The sequence below is a fragment of the Candoia aspera genome, chromosome 16 (genome assembly GCF_035149785.1).
Source record: "Candoia aspera isolate rCanAsp1 chromosome 16, rCanAsp1.hap2, whole genome shotgun sequence".
NCBI classification, from domain to species: Eukaryota; Metazoa; Chordata; class Lepidosauria; order Squamata; family Boidae; genus Candoia; species Candoia aspera.
Window position 1 is genome coordinate 10,079,365 of NC_086168.1, and position 17,743 is coordinate 10,097,107.

The window sequence follows — 17,743 nt, forward strand, 5'->3', positions numbered from 1 at the left end:
AATATGACTCTCAGCAGAATGAGATGTCATATGTTCTTCAGAAGATATCGCAATCCTCTGATTTAGGGGATCTTCTCACTGGGCTTAGGGTTTAAGACTAACTCTAAAATACCATCTAAATACAACACTGGGCACTGATTTCCCAGGAATGTTTTTTAATTGGGGAGAAGTTCAGCAAAACAGGTCAATCCTACCTCCAGTTCATTCATCGTTTTGGTCACCAGCTGCTCAGACTGGACTGCGCACTTTTCTTCAATCAAGATTTCATTCTGCCTCTGGAGACTCTCTTTATCTTTTGCCAAGCTTTGAAACTCAGCGGACCATTCCTGCAGCGCCAGATCTTTTTCCTTAACGACCCCATCAAGGGTCTGAGCAAAAACAAAACAAACGATCCCAATGCGTTACTTGCATTTAGCAGACAGATCTCTAAAAAGAAAGGCATTTTCTTTGTGTCTTTATTTGAGAAGACCAAAATAATGGATGTCAACCTTGGCACATCTTCACAGCTCCAGGAAAGGAGCCTCGTGAAATGCACCACAGCTTTGCAATATCTTCAAAAGCCTTGGACCACTCAAGAAAATCCGGAAGGTTGAATCAACAAGGGGAAAAAGTAAACAATGCCATTTCCTCTTTACTGACACCCCGCCTTGCATTCAGCTCATGTTCTCCTACCTGGAGAAGCTCATCTTTCTGAGCAACGCTGTCTGTCAGGCGCACGATGACCAGTTCCTGGTTCTGCAACTTCCGATCCCCTTCGCTCAAGAGGACCTCATAATGATGCTCAATCGCCTTTTCTTTCTCAGCCATCTCATTGTGGGTTTTTTCCAACTGGTTTCGAAGGTCCTGACCAGGGGAGGGAAAAATGGAGAACACTAAACGCTTTGCAAGAGATCTAGATACATTAACTCCGTGCTTCCCAAACCTGGGTAAACTACGCAAATTTGGGTAAAAGTGGTTCTTCTTTGGGTAACAACACACAAGCCCATTACCCAATCACAACAGGGACATTTAAATTGACTTAAAGTGCTTTACCTACATTTGGTAAAAAGGACTTTCTGATAAGCGGTTTTGGGGAATGTAGGAAAAAAGTTTGGGAAGCACAGCACTAAGTGACTTAAATAAAAGAGATCAAGAAAATACCACATCAAGAAAATTGTCCAAAAATGCTGCTTTTTCAAGCACCAGCTCACAATGAGGTGAACTTTATCACAGCTTTAGAAATCTGGGAGATCAAAAACATTCAAGCGTTGGATGCTATTTTAATAAGGACTTCACAGTTACCAGAAATGTTAGACAGGGCACTGCAATAAGTAAGATTCAAAGGCAGACCGTCCCCAACTTGTAGCATAGCGTCACTCATTAAATCAGTCCCTGAATGAATCCACTGACTTAGGTGGCATTAATTGTACAGTTAAGAATCCCCTGGAGTTGGGCAGCCAATACATTTAAATAAATAAATAAAATAATAGCCTGTAAGTCAAGTTAAGCCATGGCACTGCGCTGAACCAGCAGTTGTCTGGAACACCACATACAACACTTCAGGCACCATGATGGAAGAATGACGGGGCCCTGACAGATAATGGGTTTATCCCAACTACACAATCTGGATTAGAGGATTGAACAATCCGAGTGATTTCACAGATGCTTCTTCCATCAAGTTCCTATTTAGTCTTAACTGAAAGATTCTTTTTCTTCTCGTGGGTTGGACTTGAGTGGAGCACCCCAAACTATTCACCGTCACAGCACTTTGAAAGAAGTGTGATGCTGTCCAGTACATTTCAATTCCCCTTTCTCCAACTCAGGCATAGCTTCTATCAAATAGTCCTTCGGGGACTATGCAATGATTAATAACTGTTGGACTTAGAAAAGGAACAGGAAAGCCAGGCTTCACAAAAGCCAGATGAGGGTCAGAGATGGCCCCTTCCCTCTTCGCTCAAAGATGAATAATTAAAACATAAAACTCCCTTTCTTTTTAAATTTGAGAATGGGACCAATTTGACCCAATGATCTCCCAGTACATGCACCTAAAAGACCTTTAGGTTAAGATGAAATAAGTCACAAAAGAATTATTATTATTTTGGTAGCCTGGAAAAAGTCTGGAATTTGAGGGGTTGACTACAGCTAAATCTCTGTTCCATACATTCTATACGTTCAAAAATTCACTTTATTTCCCTGTTCAGTTTGTAAACATTTTGTCGGAGAAGCCTGATCTCATTTGGAAATCTGTATTAGCTTCTGGCTGTCTGGGGATTTCGTAATAGGTGTGAAATCTGGTGAAAGCCCTGAAATGTAACAAGTGCAGTAGGAAAAATAAAAATAATCTCCCACATGTCACACAGATGTAGCCCTAGAGAATCGTGGTTCTGGGTCAAATCTGCAAAACTTGGGGACCTGTCTGGTAAGATCAAATGTGTCCTCCTCAGACCGAAAACATTTTTGCACATTAAGAAATGCCAACAACAGGTTTTTTAGATAAACACACAGCCAGATGCTCAACAGTCCTTCCAGCTTACTTTTTTTTTTTTTTTTTTTACAGATGGGACTTTAATAGTGGCCTGAAAGAGAGATGAACTCATGAAGCCAATGTGAGTTGCATTGGGAAAGAGAAAACTCACGTTCAGATTCATGAAGCTATTCTGTAGCACCGGAAACAACTGCAACAAGCCCGTTAATTAAGAACTTCACCCAACACTCTTCTCTGGATGAACCAAGTATTGAAGACAGTGCCTGTTCGGTATTGGCATTCCAAATGGCAAGTCCCCTCTCTTCTCTGAGCACAGTTGCTGCCATTTTTTCCAGGCAGCACATTAAATCCACTCTTTTTGCGTGGCTTTTTAAAAATTCTTTATTACTGATGTTTTACATAGGCATCACTGGATTTTCCAGCATGCAAGAGCGAGGGCAAGAGGAATGTTTAATACCTTTGGACTACGGCCACATAAATCCCCGGTTCGGTGATATCTGCAATCTGACTTTAAAGAGTGGGTGTCAGATTCACCCAGAAAATCCTGAAATGCATTCCCTACGAGGGTGCAAGTCATCAGAGACCTGGCTCACCACCCGCAAAAATGTCAGAAACTACAAAGATGATGTGCCAATGCTTCAACAACATGCGTACGGGATCTGGCGTGGTGGTCCACCTGGGAAGATTTTCATGGCCCAGACTCTGCAAATTCTACAAACCAGTTAGAATACCTATTTTTTATTGTCCCTAAACTCGCTTCCTCAGTCCTGAAGCTATGGCAGCTGTCCAAGGTGCTGAACCTGTGTATGCCATCAGCCGTGCTATCTCACTGTTTGCCTGAGTGGACACCTCAACTTTGAGGACATCTGTTTGGATGGTGCAGGACACTGCTGGGGTCTATTTCTCAACAGGAGGATACTGTCATTTTCTGGACCCCCTGTCAGTCCTCTCCCTCACTCAGCTGATTGCCAAAACAAATAAGCATGAGCTGAAGAAAGGGTAGAAGCCAAAGGCCTCTATGGCTCCCCATGAGCAGTGCACACAAATTGGGTCAAGTCCATTCTCAGCTGTGGAAGCTTAGGAATTAATCTGGGTCAGTCCCTCTCTCAGCCTAACCTGCCCCATAGAGTTGTGATGTGGGGAAAAATGAGAGGAGGGAGCACTATATATGCTGCCTGTAACTCCTGGAGTAAAGGTAGAATAGAAATCGGGCAAGTAAATAAACCAGAACAGTATTAAGCAAAACAAAGCTTCCATTACTCGGCTCAGGTGGCCAAAGACATTCAACAAGGGAAAGCCACATGTGACTCGTCGAAGGGAGCATGCGCATAGTGCTACCCACAATTAAACCACAGGTGGCATTAGCATCCCCATGAGCTTCTTGTTCATTGAAGCTTCTTGCTATCTAACAATGTATGGAGCCTGCCATCCCTACCATTATTCTATTTTAGAGATCATTTAATTTCCCAGCCAGTAGTTTGGATTATTCCCTCCATCTTCTGAATTAGATAAAAAGAAGCAAAAATTGGTACAGTTCATTTTGTTAGTTTTTATGGACTGGCAACCCAACGGAGCAGCTGTCTCTTGCCTCCCATTAATAGAATGGGAAAGCAGCTAAGCGCGTTCACAAAAGCTTTGAATCACAGCCCCCAAATAGATTGCTCTAAGAAAATATTGTTGTGTGCTTTTAACTCCCCCTTGCCTGCTGGACAGGCAAAGATTCTACATCCAGGGCTCCGGTGAAATGTATTTAATGTTAGGAACCAAAGGTGGCAAATTCTGAAAATACAGCAGGTTAATTAGTCGGGCAAGCAAGAAGAAAAAAAACAGAGCAGGACCGAATATTGGGTTTGATTATTTTAAGATAGGGACAAAAATGTGAGTCCTGGATTGGAAAACGTTAGAAAACGAACTAGTGGGGGCAGGAGCTCAAGTGCTTCATTTGCCTTAATGAAACATATTTTGCAGGCTTTAAACCAGCAAGATTGGGCCCCTTCTGAACTGCGATCGACAACCTGAGATTTCTCTCTTATGTCAGTAATACTCAGGATTCTATTTCTACTTCACTCCTTAAAGCAAAGTTTTGCTACTTCCAGCAAGCTAGTGAAATAAGGAGATAAATAACAATACAAAGGAAGGTATTGTAGTAGGATCAAAATCTGGAATCGGGTCCCAGGACTGTGGGGAGGGTAGGTGTTTCTCCCAAGAAGGATCCCCCAAGAAGGATTTAAGTCAGCATACATAATGCTTGGTCGATCCAGCCCATCTAGCTAAATGCAGTTCACAGGCCTACCGCCCACTGAGACATAAATGGACAGGGCAACAAAGATTGTATTCAGCACACAGTAGCAATGGGGGATGTTCCCACTGGATGCTTTGATGCTCCTTCGGTTACATAACTCTAAGCACCACACAGCTCCCTCCTCAAACAATATTCGCTTCAGCTAAGTCAGAAGAACACTATCTGAATATAAAGCCAATATCCTAATCCATAATCCCATTCCGTGTTTGTTCAGATGGAGTCACCGTTCATTCCAGGGGCAACCTTTCACTCTGCCATCTTGAACGTTCATTGGAATGGGTGAGCTGTCAGTCGCTTCCTAAATGGTAGGAGTGAAGAGACAGCAAAAAGAACCTCTCTCTGAATCTCCTTCTGTCACACTCCCATCATTCTCTGCAGGAATGCCCTCGCCGGGCAGATCCAACCTGGACCAAGGCCATGCTGACCAGCCCCTTGAATCGCACCAAGATTACAACTCACATCATCCCTATTCAGCACAGGCAAGCTGGTGGGGAACGATGGAGATGCAGTTCAACCCATTTGCCAGTCAAGAGGTCTGCTGAACACTGGAACAGCCTCTCCTAGGCAGCACCACAGAGGAGGAAAAGCTTTCAGTCCACTCCCTGGTTTTACACAAGTAATGCCACAAAGCAATCCTCGCTTCAGCAGGCCGGGTGAACTCTGACTCACAAAGATGGTCCTCAAGCTATTTTTAAACTGAACTTTAGCCACTTCCACTTTGCTGCCGCAAAGAGAGGCAGCTGAAAATCTATAGGATTGAATTAGCCATTCTAACTCAGTGGCACCATGCTGGCTCCCCACGGAAGCGGCTTTATGGTGTGCTCTTGGCCCAGACGCCATCCACGCATCCGTCTTTCTGCCAGCTGACAATTCATAAAAAGACCAATGCAGAAAATAAACGCCGGGGATGTCAGGTGAGGGACACCTTCGGCTGGAACAAGCAGCAGTGGGTTCACAGCTGGATGCTTGCCAGCCTGAGCTGAACTGGTGGCACTAGTGACATAACGCAGAAGAGAGCGCAAAGAAAGATGGAGAGGAAGACACAGAGTGTGTCTATGTTCCAAATATACACTTGTATTATATTGTACACATTTGAAGATGACTCTGGCCCACTCACTTCACTCCCTCCTCCAGAACAAACAGGCTATCCAATCACTCTCATCTAGATCCTCTTGCAAACAAGAGGAAATGGGAACATGGGGTTCTCCAGATGTTCCTAAATGCAATATACTACAGTCCAGGTCAATGGGGCCAATAGTGAAGGATGCTGCAGACTCTACATCAGCAACACCTAGGAGGCCAACAGTCCCCCAACTCTGGACTGATCTCATCAGGAACATACTACGGCAGAAATGCGGTAGTGTCACAACCCAACCACAACCTGGCTTGTCACCCCTCTAATAATCCTGCATGTGGAAGCCAAACCAGGAGAAGCAACAAACCAGAAATCCCTGTTTGGGTGCGGTTCCAAGCCAAGGACAAGCAGGTTTCTTCAGCAGGGGGAGGAGGGGTGCACTTTATTGTCAGTTTTCGATTACTTTTGGCCACCAAAGGCCAAATGATGACTTGTCCAGAGGGGTGGGGGCCAAAACCTTCAACCCGCTTTTCCAGAGATTCATTGGGGAAGTGTTCTTAAAAGAGGAAAAATCAGGCAGACGCAATTGAGTTTCGTTGCCCAGTTTCAGCAGTGGGATTCCAGAAGCAGTAGATCTGGAAGATCTATAAATCTGGAAGCCCTCAAAATGTTTCTGGGGAGCCTCAATTGGCCCCAAGACTTTTGGCCTCTGTCCCAAGCTATCCTGCCTGACTCTTAGTTCTGCTGTTTTGCACAGACCAATCAAGAAAGTTGGACATTATTTCTCAGGGCATCTGCCCAGGAAAAATAAGCCCAGGTCTTCGGTCCTAATACAGACCGTTTCTTCTTAAAAACCACCAGAAAAATAGTAATTCATGTTATATACATCTGGAGTTCTTTAAAAAATATATAACAATTTTTTTCCAAGTTCATCAACCCAGGGACAACTGAAAGCTCTTAACATCGGAAGAGAATACAGCCAGAAGGAGATGATTCTGGAAAACCGGAGAGTTTGGGGCCCGCTCTATCGACACACACGCTGGCTCTGCTAATTACAGATGCTGAAAATGAGCTCCAGGCCAGAGCGAGCTTTCCTGTTGCCCACACCTGCAGGAATAGCAGACACCGTCTCAATAGGTTTTAGCAGGCTCCCCCAACGGGGGGGGAAGGGGGGGAGAATCAGAGGAATGGTGGGGGAGAGCACCACATCTGTAATTTAGTCACGCAAAAGAGGGTGAAAATGCCATGGCCCTTTGTGGAGAGAGACACCCCTCTGCTGGCTTTAAGTGATATTACAGGACGAAACCTATAGGCTGGCCTGGGTCCTCCTGAATCACACGTAACGTGGGAATGTCTAATCCAGTGTTTCTCAACCTCAGCAACTTCGGGTGTGTGGACTTCAACTCCCAGAATTCCCCGGCCAGCCTTTAAGGAGACTTGTCATCATTCCAGGGGACAAGGCCTGAAACGATGACAGACATTTCATTTATGAACAGTGTGTAGGTAGGTAGGTGGGTGGGTGGATAAAGGCTGCAAGGTTGTAAAATAGCTAAGGGAGAGAAATGCTGGATGATTCTGACAGTCTTGCCCAAAATCACGTCGGGCAAAGATTAATATCTTTGGCACCTGAATCGCTCCCTCCCTAAGGGGGTTATGATGTTTTGGTGGGACAAAGGCCTATTGATGCCAGGGATAACCTCAGCAGCAATTCGGGTGTCAACGATATTAGCTGGACCGCTAATTCACTGCCAGCCTTTGCCCTGCAGGCCTTGGACCTTCTGCCTGGCCCTGAGCAGCGAACGCCAAGTACCAAAACGTTCAAACCGGCTAGCTACCCGCCCCAGCAACCCTGTTTCTTAGAAGGGCAAGAAAATGGCATGCTCACGTTGATGGTTTTGTCGCTCCTGCTTTTCTGCAGCTGAGCTTCCTCTAGTTCTCCCACCAGCTTCTCCTTCTCAAGAAGCAGCTCGCCCAGCTCTTGTTCGATCCTCTTCACCTTCCGCTGGAGTTTCCTGTTCTCCGTGTCCTTGGTCAGGTTCTGCGAACGCAAGTCTGCCAGGAGGCTCTCTTTCTCAAACAACATCTCCTGAGAATCTTCGGCGCCCTAGGACAAGAAAACAAAATGGCCAGATCAGCCTTCACTCGTATATACAGGTAGTCCTCACTTAATGACCATTCCTTTAGTGATGGTTCAGACTTATGACAGTGCTGGGAAAATCAACTTGCGGCCAGTCCTCACACTTACAACTATCGCCATGTAATCACAATTCGGGTGCTTGGCAACCAGTTTGCATTTATGACCATCACGGAATCCTGTAGTCACAGGGTTGCCATTTTTGACCTTCCCAGCCAGCTTCTGGCAAGCAAAATCAATGGGGAACCACATGATTTGCTTAACGACCATGTGGTTCACTTAACATCTGCAGTGATTCACTTAACGACCACCACAAAAAAGTTGTGAAATCAGGTCAGATTTGCTTAATGACTGAATTCCTGGTCCCAATTGTGGTCGTTAAATGAGGACTATCTATACTCGCTTTTAACAGTGGCAGCATGTTTATAGATGCATGGCAAAACATTCTGCCTTGCAACCCCAACCTTCTCCCACACTCCGAAGCGGTACAGCCCTCTCGTAAGTTGTCCACCTCTGTAAGATTTGGCAGTGTTCGGTCACTGTGTTTCCCTTAAAGCAAAGGAAAGGGTTGAAAGTATTTGGGACCCCTCCAGTCCAACCCCCTAGCCCAGGGCCCAAGAGCGAACCTTTAAATTCTGCATCTGAGCTTTGTGGCTGGTCTCCCTAGCCTTGGCCAACCGTGCTTTCAGACTTTCTATTTCAGAAGAGAGCTCTTCATTCTAGAACAAGACGAAAGAAAGAAAGAAAAACTATGCACAGGTACAAACCAGCAGTGATCACGAGGCAGAGCGGGCACCTTCCTCCAGAGAAAGAAGGCATTTTGGGGGAAAGCATCCTTGGCATCTTCTCGCAAAGGCCGGCGTTGGGCTAATCTTTGTTCTTAGCAACAGAGGAACCCCGCTTGGGTTTTCTAGCACGATCGGGGGGGAAAACGTACAAGGCCGCAGGGAGGAACACGGAGGTCCAGATTTCTTAAGCCTGGCCCTCAGAGACCAATGGCATCAGACAAAGGTGTTCAGCTTCCTGCCTGTCAGTTCTCTGAAGGAGATTGCCTGCCTCTGTAGAAAGGGGAACTTTCAGTTTGATCCAGCAGGGCAGACTTTTATGTTTTGATATATTCTTCAGCCCCAAGACTTCATTTGGTTTCTTCAGATCTGTTTCTGGCAGGAGGAGGAATTATCTACGTACCTCGTTTTCCTTGGTTTTTAGAGCAAGGGTTAATCCCTGGATAGTTTTGTCTCGTTTCAGAGCGTTTCTCTTTTCCGCAGAAAGCTCCGTTTCCCGTTCATGAAGATCCTCCTGGAGATGCTGAAGATTAAAAACAAAAAATGTAGATGCACACAGCAGCTCTATTTTAACACACCCAGGCTGTATGTATTAGAATACTTTCACCAATGTCAAACAAAAGCAGACAATGGGGGGAAATTGCTACAGCATCTGTCCTCCGTTACCACCTGCATCCAGATTATGGAATTTCCACTACAGGGGATTTTGTCTTACAAGACCCGGGGGTGCATCGTTTCTCCAGGTTTACTGCTCCAAAAAAGACAGGGGAGAATTCTTTGGGCTGCAGAAGACCTGCCCACAGCTAAATGCTTCTCTGCCTCCAGAAAATTATTTTCCTTGCATCTGGAAAACTGATTTGTAAGGGAAAACGCTCCCCTAGAATTCCCTTCCCAGACATGCTGGGGTTCTAAGTGCAGGGAAAACAACTGAAATTGCCATATTTCAATCCTTTTTTCAAGGCCTTTTTTTTCACTGCTGAATTCTGTCCTGAGAATCTCCAAGGAACGCTTTTGTTTCAACTTCAGCATTAAAAAAATAAAGAACGAGAGATGCCTCTTCGCTACCGCGGCTTATCAGCATGCAAAAACCGAGGGAATGGGAGCGGAGGGAGAGAACCATGTGTGAATTCACGAGGACTTGAATCTTGGAATACAAATCCCAGGATTCAAGAGATTATAGCTGCCTCCCTTCACCAATTCCATCAATGTGGGAAGGGGGAGGAGGATATGCAGGCATCCCCAGCTGTCTAACAGTGGACAGAGAGGGAGGCAAAACAAAATGCCTTCAAGATGCTTCGCTGTGGATTATAATATCCTCCTCGGCTGCTGCATGTCTTCTAATTTTTGTAATGGGATGGTAACTTGTTTTAGTTTGTTTTGTGATTGTTCACCACCCAGAGTCACCGATAGTGAGATGGGTGGCCATAAGAATTGAACGAATGAATGAATGAACAGATGGTCCTTAGCAACCTCTCAGCGCATGCTTCCCTCACCCTGAAGGCCTTCTCCTTTTCATCATTCAGCGCAGCCGTGGGGTCTTGGCTTTCTTCTGATGTTCTTCTCTGGGCATCCTCCAAGTGCTGGATTGCAGCGTTTCTCCTTTCCAAAGAGAGCCTCAGTTGCTCTATGCACCTAGAAGGACACCACCAGCATCTTACAGACCAGGCAGGGAGAAAGCAAGGCGCGACCGAAGGCCGATTCCCGTTCAGGAGGGAGCTCCTTTATTATGGCTCTCCAGCCTCTGTCGGCAGGCGGTGGGGTGGGTGCCCCGAGCTGGCCTTATCGGGGACGACAGATAAACCCACCCGGTCCAGAGAGAGCAAACTCTGGGCGTCAAGAGCAGCAGCCTAACCTGTCCTTTTCTTCCAGCACTGCCGGGACATCTAGATCCTTGGGCTGGGCAGCGATGATCAAGGAGAGCTGCTGCTCAGCGGCCAACCTCTGGACTTGCTCCCTCTCCGTCAGAGCAAGCGCCTTCTCTGCTTCTTCCTGGGCTGTTCTAAGATCCTGCGTTTGGAAAGCAAAAGAGGGACGCGGAGGCCGGGGGGCAGTCAGACCATCTTTAAAGCCAGCCCGTAGGCTCCACCGCTCAGCTCTGAAAAGGTGCCCGCCCAATACTGAGTGGGCTCCACCATGAAGATAGTTCCAGCCCTTTTCCCCAAACTCCAGACAAAACGATAATATAACGATACGAGTTGGGAGGTAAAGAAATATGATGAATAAATAAAACCTAAAGTCCAGGGCCTATATACAGGCAGTCCTCGACTTACGGCCGTTCATTTAGCCACTGCTCAAAGTTAAGACACTGCTGGAAACAGCGATTCACGGCTGGTCTTCGCACTTGTGACCGTCATGGGATCAAAATTCAGGCCCTTGGCAACCGGCATGTATTTACGACAGTTGCGACATCCCAGGGTCACATGAACACCATCTGCAACCTTCCCAGCCAGTTTCCGACAAGCAAAGTCAATGGGGGAAGCCGAATTCACTTAACGACCATGTGATTTACTTAACCGCCACGGCAAAAAAGGTCGTAAAATTGGGCGTGACTTTACAGCCGCCTTGCTTAGCAACAGAAGTTCCGGTCCCAATTGTGGTCATAAGTCGAGGACCACCTGTGTGTGTGTGTATGGGGGGGGGGGGCGTTATTAAATGCATTTCTGTTCCATCGCAATCCAAAGACTTAGGACAGCTTATGTAGACTAAATAATATAATTTCAAACACATGCAGTGCAATCTTAAGAGCTCAACCATCATAAAGAGCAATAAAAACAAAATTTGCCCGGCCCGTTGCTGGGAGCCGGCACACCTCTCAGGTCAAGCACGGCCCTCGGGGCAAAAAGGTCGTGTGCTGTGCAGAAGATCCCATGCAGCTGGCGACAGCCGCGTACTTAGATACTGTCCCGGCCTTGGTGCCCACGACGCGGGGCGGGAGAGGAGAGGCTTTTCTTGAATCTGGCCCTCCTAGCTCAGATAACGACGTTTTTCCCACCACCGGCAAACTCCAACTGGACCTTCCCGCCATGCCCACCATTCCCAAGAACCCCAGGAAACCCCGTGACATGCCTCCTCTAACAGTCGGATCCTGCCGGTCAAGCTCGCTTCCACCTCCTGGACTTTCTTCTGCGCCTCTTCCTTCAGGCGCTGGATCTCGGCGTCACCACCCTGGGCCAGGCTTTCGACCGCTTTCCTGCAAAGGCCGGACGCCGGTCCGTCGGGGGGGAGAAAGGCAGCGGAGGGGCTTATGCAGGCGGACCAAGCGATGGAGCCGCTGCCCGGCCAGAACCCCCATCTCCACCCACCCCACCCGGGGTGGAGGCACTGGCCCCCCCCACCCGGCCTGCGGAAGGAAAGCCAAGCCGTGCGTCTCAAATGCGACCGAACGAGGAGGGTCATCGCCCGCAGCAGCAGGGAGATACTCACGACGCCTTCCTGAGCAGCTGCTCTCGCTCCTGCAGGTCTCGCTTTACGCTCTCCAGTTCAACTTTGAGCTCAATGTTCTGACGGGAGAAGAGAAAAAACGCTGTAAAGACCGGCCTTTTCCCGCGAGCCTCAGGGCGGTGCGAGGCCGGAGCCCGGGGACACGCTCTAGAGGATGCAGAGGTGAGCGTGCGCTGTGTCTGGGGCGCCGGGCGGGGAACGTTCTGTTTTTGTTGGCTCCTATGCTTTTTTTATTGTTGTTGAATTGTAATTGTGAGCCACCCAGGGTTATGTTACATAAGATGTGTGGCTGTGCAAATCTGATGGATAGGATAGGATAGGATAGAATAGGGAGGAAGAAGAAGAAGGTAGATGGATAGGATGACAGAGAGAGAGAGATAGGAAGACAGATAGGAAGACAGATAGGAGAGAAGAATTAGAGAAGCCGCATCTTTGGACCCAAGCCACCGTTCTCACAACCGCTGGTGGCTTTCATTAGCTTTGTGGCCTCAGCCCGGATCCCGCCCCAGGCTTTGCACCCCATTGAGCTGCACTCCCAGGGCAGCCTTTTTCAGAGACTTTCAATATCGGCGTTAGAGGCAACGTACCAGGGATATTGGGGGTGGGGGGAGTAGAAAACTGCTACTGCTTTCATGGACAGTACTGGGCTTTCAAAAAGCAGCCAATCGATTACCAGGAAAAAGGGGTGGGTCCCAGGCCTCAACTGCAGAACTTTTGAGGAGTGGGGTTGAGCTGGACCTTGGCATGCCAGTTTTCTCCTTCACCACTCAACAGGGCAAGCTTTGGCTTCCGTTGTGCGGGTCAGCCTCCGAGCAGGCCCAGAAGTACTCGCAGGCAAGGGATGAACACACTGGGAACACGGTGTGCCCAAGTACCTGTACAATGACCAGGAACCACAGCGACACCCGACACTTACAATCCGGTAGACGTCGTCGTTCGGCCCATCAAACTTCTGCTGCATACGGTCTTCCAAGAAATAGATTCGCAGCTTCAAGTTGAAGTTCTCTTTCCGCAGCTCAGTGATTTGCTGGTGAAAGAGGAGGAGAAGATACGTGAACGGTTCTCTGGGGAGGCCAGGTTCACACAACAGCAATCAGTTCCCCAAAGTAAACTTTGGCGGGCCACGATTAGAGCAAAACCGTGTTTGTCTGTCAAGAAGGAAGCTGGCTGCTCGGCCGAAACAGCTTTCTGAATGCAAGCCAGAATGAGGTCAGCATTAAATCTGGAAAACCCTTGCAGGCTTTTGCCTAAGCAGAAAGAGTTTGGAGAGAAAAATAAACAGTGCATGTCACATTACAAGCACTTTGAAATCTGCCAGAGACCACATGCCAGACATAGGGCTCGCAAGTATTGTATGACATGGTATTACCAGACCGATGGAGTTACATCTGTACCATGGCATTACGTTAAGTTACAGCTGGAAAGCTTTTTATCAAAAGAGTCCCTTGGAAGTAGCCTTCCAGAGACAACATGCAGATAGTGAGCAAAGCCAAAATCACACAGACACGCTTTGCGCAGACACGTACATTCATCAGGCAGTCAGCCATTTTTGGCCCAAGATGAATTTGGACGGGAACTGAAGGGGACACAATGTCATTATAAGGAAAGGAGGGTGAAATGTTAGCTGTTTCTCACTGGGAAGCTATTCAACCCATCCCACTCACAGGCTCTATTTTAGAAAGCAGAGATCCCACCTCTGGTTTTCGGAATTTTGATGGTGAATTTTGGTGGCATGACCTCGGCAAGTTTGACAAAACGAAAGCAGGATCATACTTGGGCAATTGTAGCATTTAGGGAACAGAAAATCAACTTTTTTTCTCCCTCAGCCTCATCTCCCATTCCCTCCCCGCAGTTGCCCCAAACTCAGCAAAGCTGTTCCTAATTAAGAAAGCTCATTTCAAGACCTAATTGGTCACGAGACTCGGATTTCCTGTCAAGGCCCAGCAAAAACCACTTGAAGACACGGCAGAAAATTCACAGGAAGAAGAAAACCTACAGCAGGTAAATTGATCTTTTGTCTGAAAACCCAAAACTTCAACTGTTGGTAGCTAAAGGCCCAGCCAGCACCCCTAAGAAAACAAGTTGTCCAATTTTCCTGCACAACCTTCCAACTTAACCCACCCCCAGGAAAAGCAACAAATATGGAATATTCATTCAAATAAACCAGCTGTCACAATCCACCACCCACCACCTGCCCACCTTTGCCAGCCTGGAGAAATCTCATACGGGGCTAATAAAATATTGATGCTTGTGTCTTTGTAGAATGAAAGGATGGATCAGCTACTCAACTTACAAGCAAGAAAAGTTGCAGACCTACATGTACACCCAGCTTTTCTCCCAGGTAAACAAGCATGTGCCTGCAAGAACTCAACCGAAGCAGCATCAGCCGTACAACTTCCCAAACAGTGAGCTCGTTGGATCCCCTCGGGGAAAGTTTCAGCCTTCCAAAGAGTCTCCACAGGGATGGCGGAACAGCTGCCAACTTGGTTTCAAAAGAAAGTCGAGTAGATTTGTAAAGGAAAAAGCAGCCCTCGGCGACCGGAGGCTCTGTGGGATCCTCAGGATCAAACACAGTGGCTCTAGGGATCAGTTGCTTGAGGTCATGGATGTAAGGATGCTATCAAAATGGGACCAAGAGTGCTAACAGAGGCTGGCCAACTGCAAGTCCCAGAATTGCTGGGAGTCAGGTGGCATATACGTTTAATAAAATTATTATTATTATTATTATTATTATTATTATTATTATTATTATTAACATTGGGCTGTTAATATCCCCATCCATCACTATCTCCCAAGCAACACCTTTACCTATATAGTAACTCATAACCACATGAAATCAATCACATATGAGAATTTAGGGTGCATCGCAGTCCTTTCAAGTTTTATACGCAAGCCGAACAGCTCCGCAGCACAATATTTAATTCTGCAACCCTCGGGGATTCATCTTATGAACTGTCCTGCGTTACATTTAATAGGCCATTTCTAAACTTTGCTAAAAAAAACCCAAACAAACTGTGCCCGATCCAGATCCAAACGGCGCACGCTTCTAGTCACAATCCTTTTCTCGCAGCCATGCCCCCAAAACTTACGTTTTCAAAATCCTTCATGGTCCGCGCTCTGGTTGGTGAAACGGTGTCTTCTGCCACCTCAGGTAATACTACAAAGCAATCCAAATAAACAGTAAACCTTTGCATAAAAACTCATGCTGCGCTAACTATGGCGGGGGGGAGAAATGATTTACACCCCATTCTGAAAAAGAAAGAGGGGGTGCCCAAGCAGCAGCAGCAACATTATTTTAAATTTAGAACATTTTAAAATTTGGAACAGCAAGATCTAAAGAGGGGGACTCAGCATGGATAGGCCAAATAAATCCACTTTTTTTTTTCTTTTTTCTCTCCAGCCATTTTCACAACCTGTTTTTAAAGTACCCACAAATATATAAGCATTTCAGATTTAGAAAGCAGTTGCTTGTTAGGAAGGATTAAGTGGTGCCCTGTGTTTCTCAGATTAGCAAGCGCCCAATATTCTTCACCGTACAGAAATACACAGTTCAATCAAAGGCAGGGAACTCTGGGGCGATTTGGCAAAGCAACAATTATGTTGGAGCTGAATCAAACTCCCCCATAAGAGTTTTGTTTTTCTTTCCCTGGGTTTGGGGAAAATGCTAATAAACCACATTAAGCCTAGGCTTGGGTTTAAACTATGTTAGTTGTACGTAATTTTTTCATTTGTTTCCAGGCTGAAAACACACACACACACACAAAATCACCATCCATTTTCAACAAATACAGTTGGAGAATAATTCTGGGGGGCACAAAAATAGGGTTTGGGGGAAACAAACAAATTCTTTGTGGTTTGAAGAGAGAGTCCAATTCTCAGATGATTTTCCCCCCCCCCTTCTTCAACGGGCTTTGGAATCACTTACAGAAAGAAACTTGGAAGGCAACAAAGTTTCGGTTGGGGTTTTAGTTGCTTCTTTTTCTCTTTTCCAACTATTTGTTTTGTTTTTTCTACTTAGTCAAACCTTTGTGGTTTGAAAGGCAACAATGTATTTATGCCATGATAGGAGGGTCGTAAAGGTGGATTTAATTTGCATTTAGGGGATTTTTTAAAAAGGGGGTTTTACCTCCACCACCTCCCACTCGATTGCGAATCTCATCTCCCGAGACATCTGGAAGCCGGGAAACATCGACGCTGGGAGGAAGCAAGTTTTGAGAAGTTCAGCCTCGGGGCCCCAAGCCGGTAGGATGTGCCCCCTTTACAGCCCCCAAGGGTGTGGGACTCCATCTCCCATCATCAGCGGTGGAGCCAATGGGATTTAGAGTCTGACACAGGGGGCTCACCCAGTCTCAGTCATGCCCCCCGTCGTCCTTCCTCCGTGCACTTTCCCCCAGCCTCTGGGGGCCTTTTGCATCCCCCACCCGCACCGTCAAGGCGAGTGATGGGACCTGTAGTCCAAGGCAAGCTGCTAAGCGGAGGGGAGAAGGGTGCACAGCCAGGGTGGGGAAATCTCAGCTGACTCCCGCTGTCCTGCCTCCGAGGATGGGAGTCGTAGTGCCCCCTCCTCAGGATGAAGGAGGGCCCCCCCACGCCCCCAGCCTGGTCTGCTGAAGGCCCCCCCCGTTCCGAGCTAGCTGGGAAAAGGCACCCCAAGTCTGCTCCGAGCACCTTCCCCGCCGACCCCTCTGTGACGACCCTCCTGCTGCAGGGTCGCCCATGGGATCGGCAAAGGCAGGCACGGCTCGGGGAACGCGCTGCCCACCCGCGGGCCGTCCTCGGATAAACTGCCCCGGGCGCTGGAGGCTCCACCGCGGGAGGGAGGGAGGGAGGGGCGAGGGGGAGATGCGCTCCTGGCCCCGCCCCCTTGGGGAGGCTTGCGCTTTGTCCGCCCGCGCACGGCCGGGAAGGGGTTAACCCCCCTCCCCTCCCCTCCCCTCCCCTCCCCTCCCCTCCCGCCAACGGCCCCAACGGCCGCCCGCGCCGCGGCACCTGCTGTTCAGCTCCAGCGGCAAGGTGGGGTCTTCCCCCGGCATCGAGTCCATGGCGCGGCCCGGGGAGGGAGCGGGAGGGCGGGAGGCGGCGCAAGCTCTTCTTCGCCGAGTTTGGCGGCTGGCTCGGAATTTAAACGGCCGCAGCGAGCGCTCCGGCCGCCCGCGCGGCCATCTTGGCGACGCCGACGAAGCCGCCCGGAGAAGGGCAGGCGCCGAGCGCCGTGCGCGGCCCAGCGCGCGGGCGCCATCTTGGGCCGGGGAAGCGCGCCGCGAAGCCTGTCCGGGCGCCATCTTGGTCGAGGGAAGAGATGTGGCACGGCCGGCGGCGGGGTGGGGCAGTCCGGTGGACTCCTGGCGCGCCTGCGCAGTGAGAGGGAGTGAGGGCGGCGCGGCGGGCGCCATGTTCCTCGGGCAGGGGCGGGGCTTGGGAGGCCTCCTTGGTACCCAAGATTGGGAAGGAGGGAGGAAAGGATGGGCCAATTAAAACCCTTTGGGAACGGGCGGTGGAGATGCAAAATAAAGTTGCGTTGGATGAGGGTAGCTCTCCAAAA

The 17,743-nt window shown here is 48.2% G+C and overlaps 1 protein-coding gene across 3 annotated transcripts in view; it reads right to left on the reverse strand.

The window, feature by feature from the left end:
• The window catches only part of CDK5RAP2 (CDK5 regulatory subunit associated protein 2), a 61,777-nt gene extending 44,484 nt beyond the window's left edge, over positions 1-17,293 (reverse strand). For 2 of the 3 annotated variants that reach the window (XM_063316500.1, XM_063316499.1), the window contains exons 1-13: positions 17,191-17,292; positions 16,328-16,395; positions 15,291-15,358; positions 13,118-13,228; positions 12,184-12,260; positions 11,827-11,950; positions 10,613-10,767; positions 10,254-10,392; positions 9,164-9,283; positions 8,602-8,694; positions 7,727-7,945; positions 673-843; positions 195-368 (exon numbers count right to left, since the gene is read on the reverse strand). In XM_063316500.1, coding sequence (XP_063172570.1) covers positions 195-368; positions 673-843; positions 7,727-7,945; positions 8,602-8,694; positions 9,164-9,283; positions 10,254-10,392; positions 10,613-10,767; positions 11,827-11,950; positions 12,184-12,260; positions 13,118-13,228; positions 15,291-15,358; positions 16,328-16,395; positions 17,191-17,243 — 1,572 coding nt within the window. In that variant the 5' untranslated portion in view covers positions 17,244-17,292. Of the gene's footprint in view, positions 1-194; positions 369-672; positions 844-7,726; positions 7,946-8,601; positions 8,695-9,163; positions 9,284-10,253; positions 10,393-10,612; positions 10,768-11,826; positions 11,951-12,183; positions 12,261-13,117; positions 13,229-15,290; positions 15,359-16,327; positions 16,396-17,190 lie in introns of all 3 variants that reach the window. The other variant, XM_063316501.1, reaches the window with a different exon arrangement.
• Between the last annotated feature and the right edge of the window lie 450 nt (positions 17,294-17,743).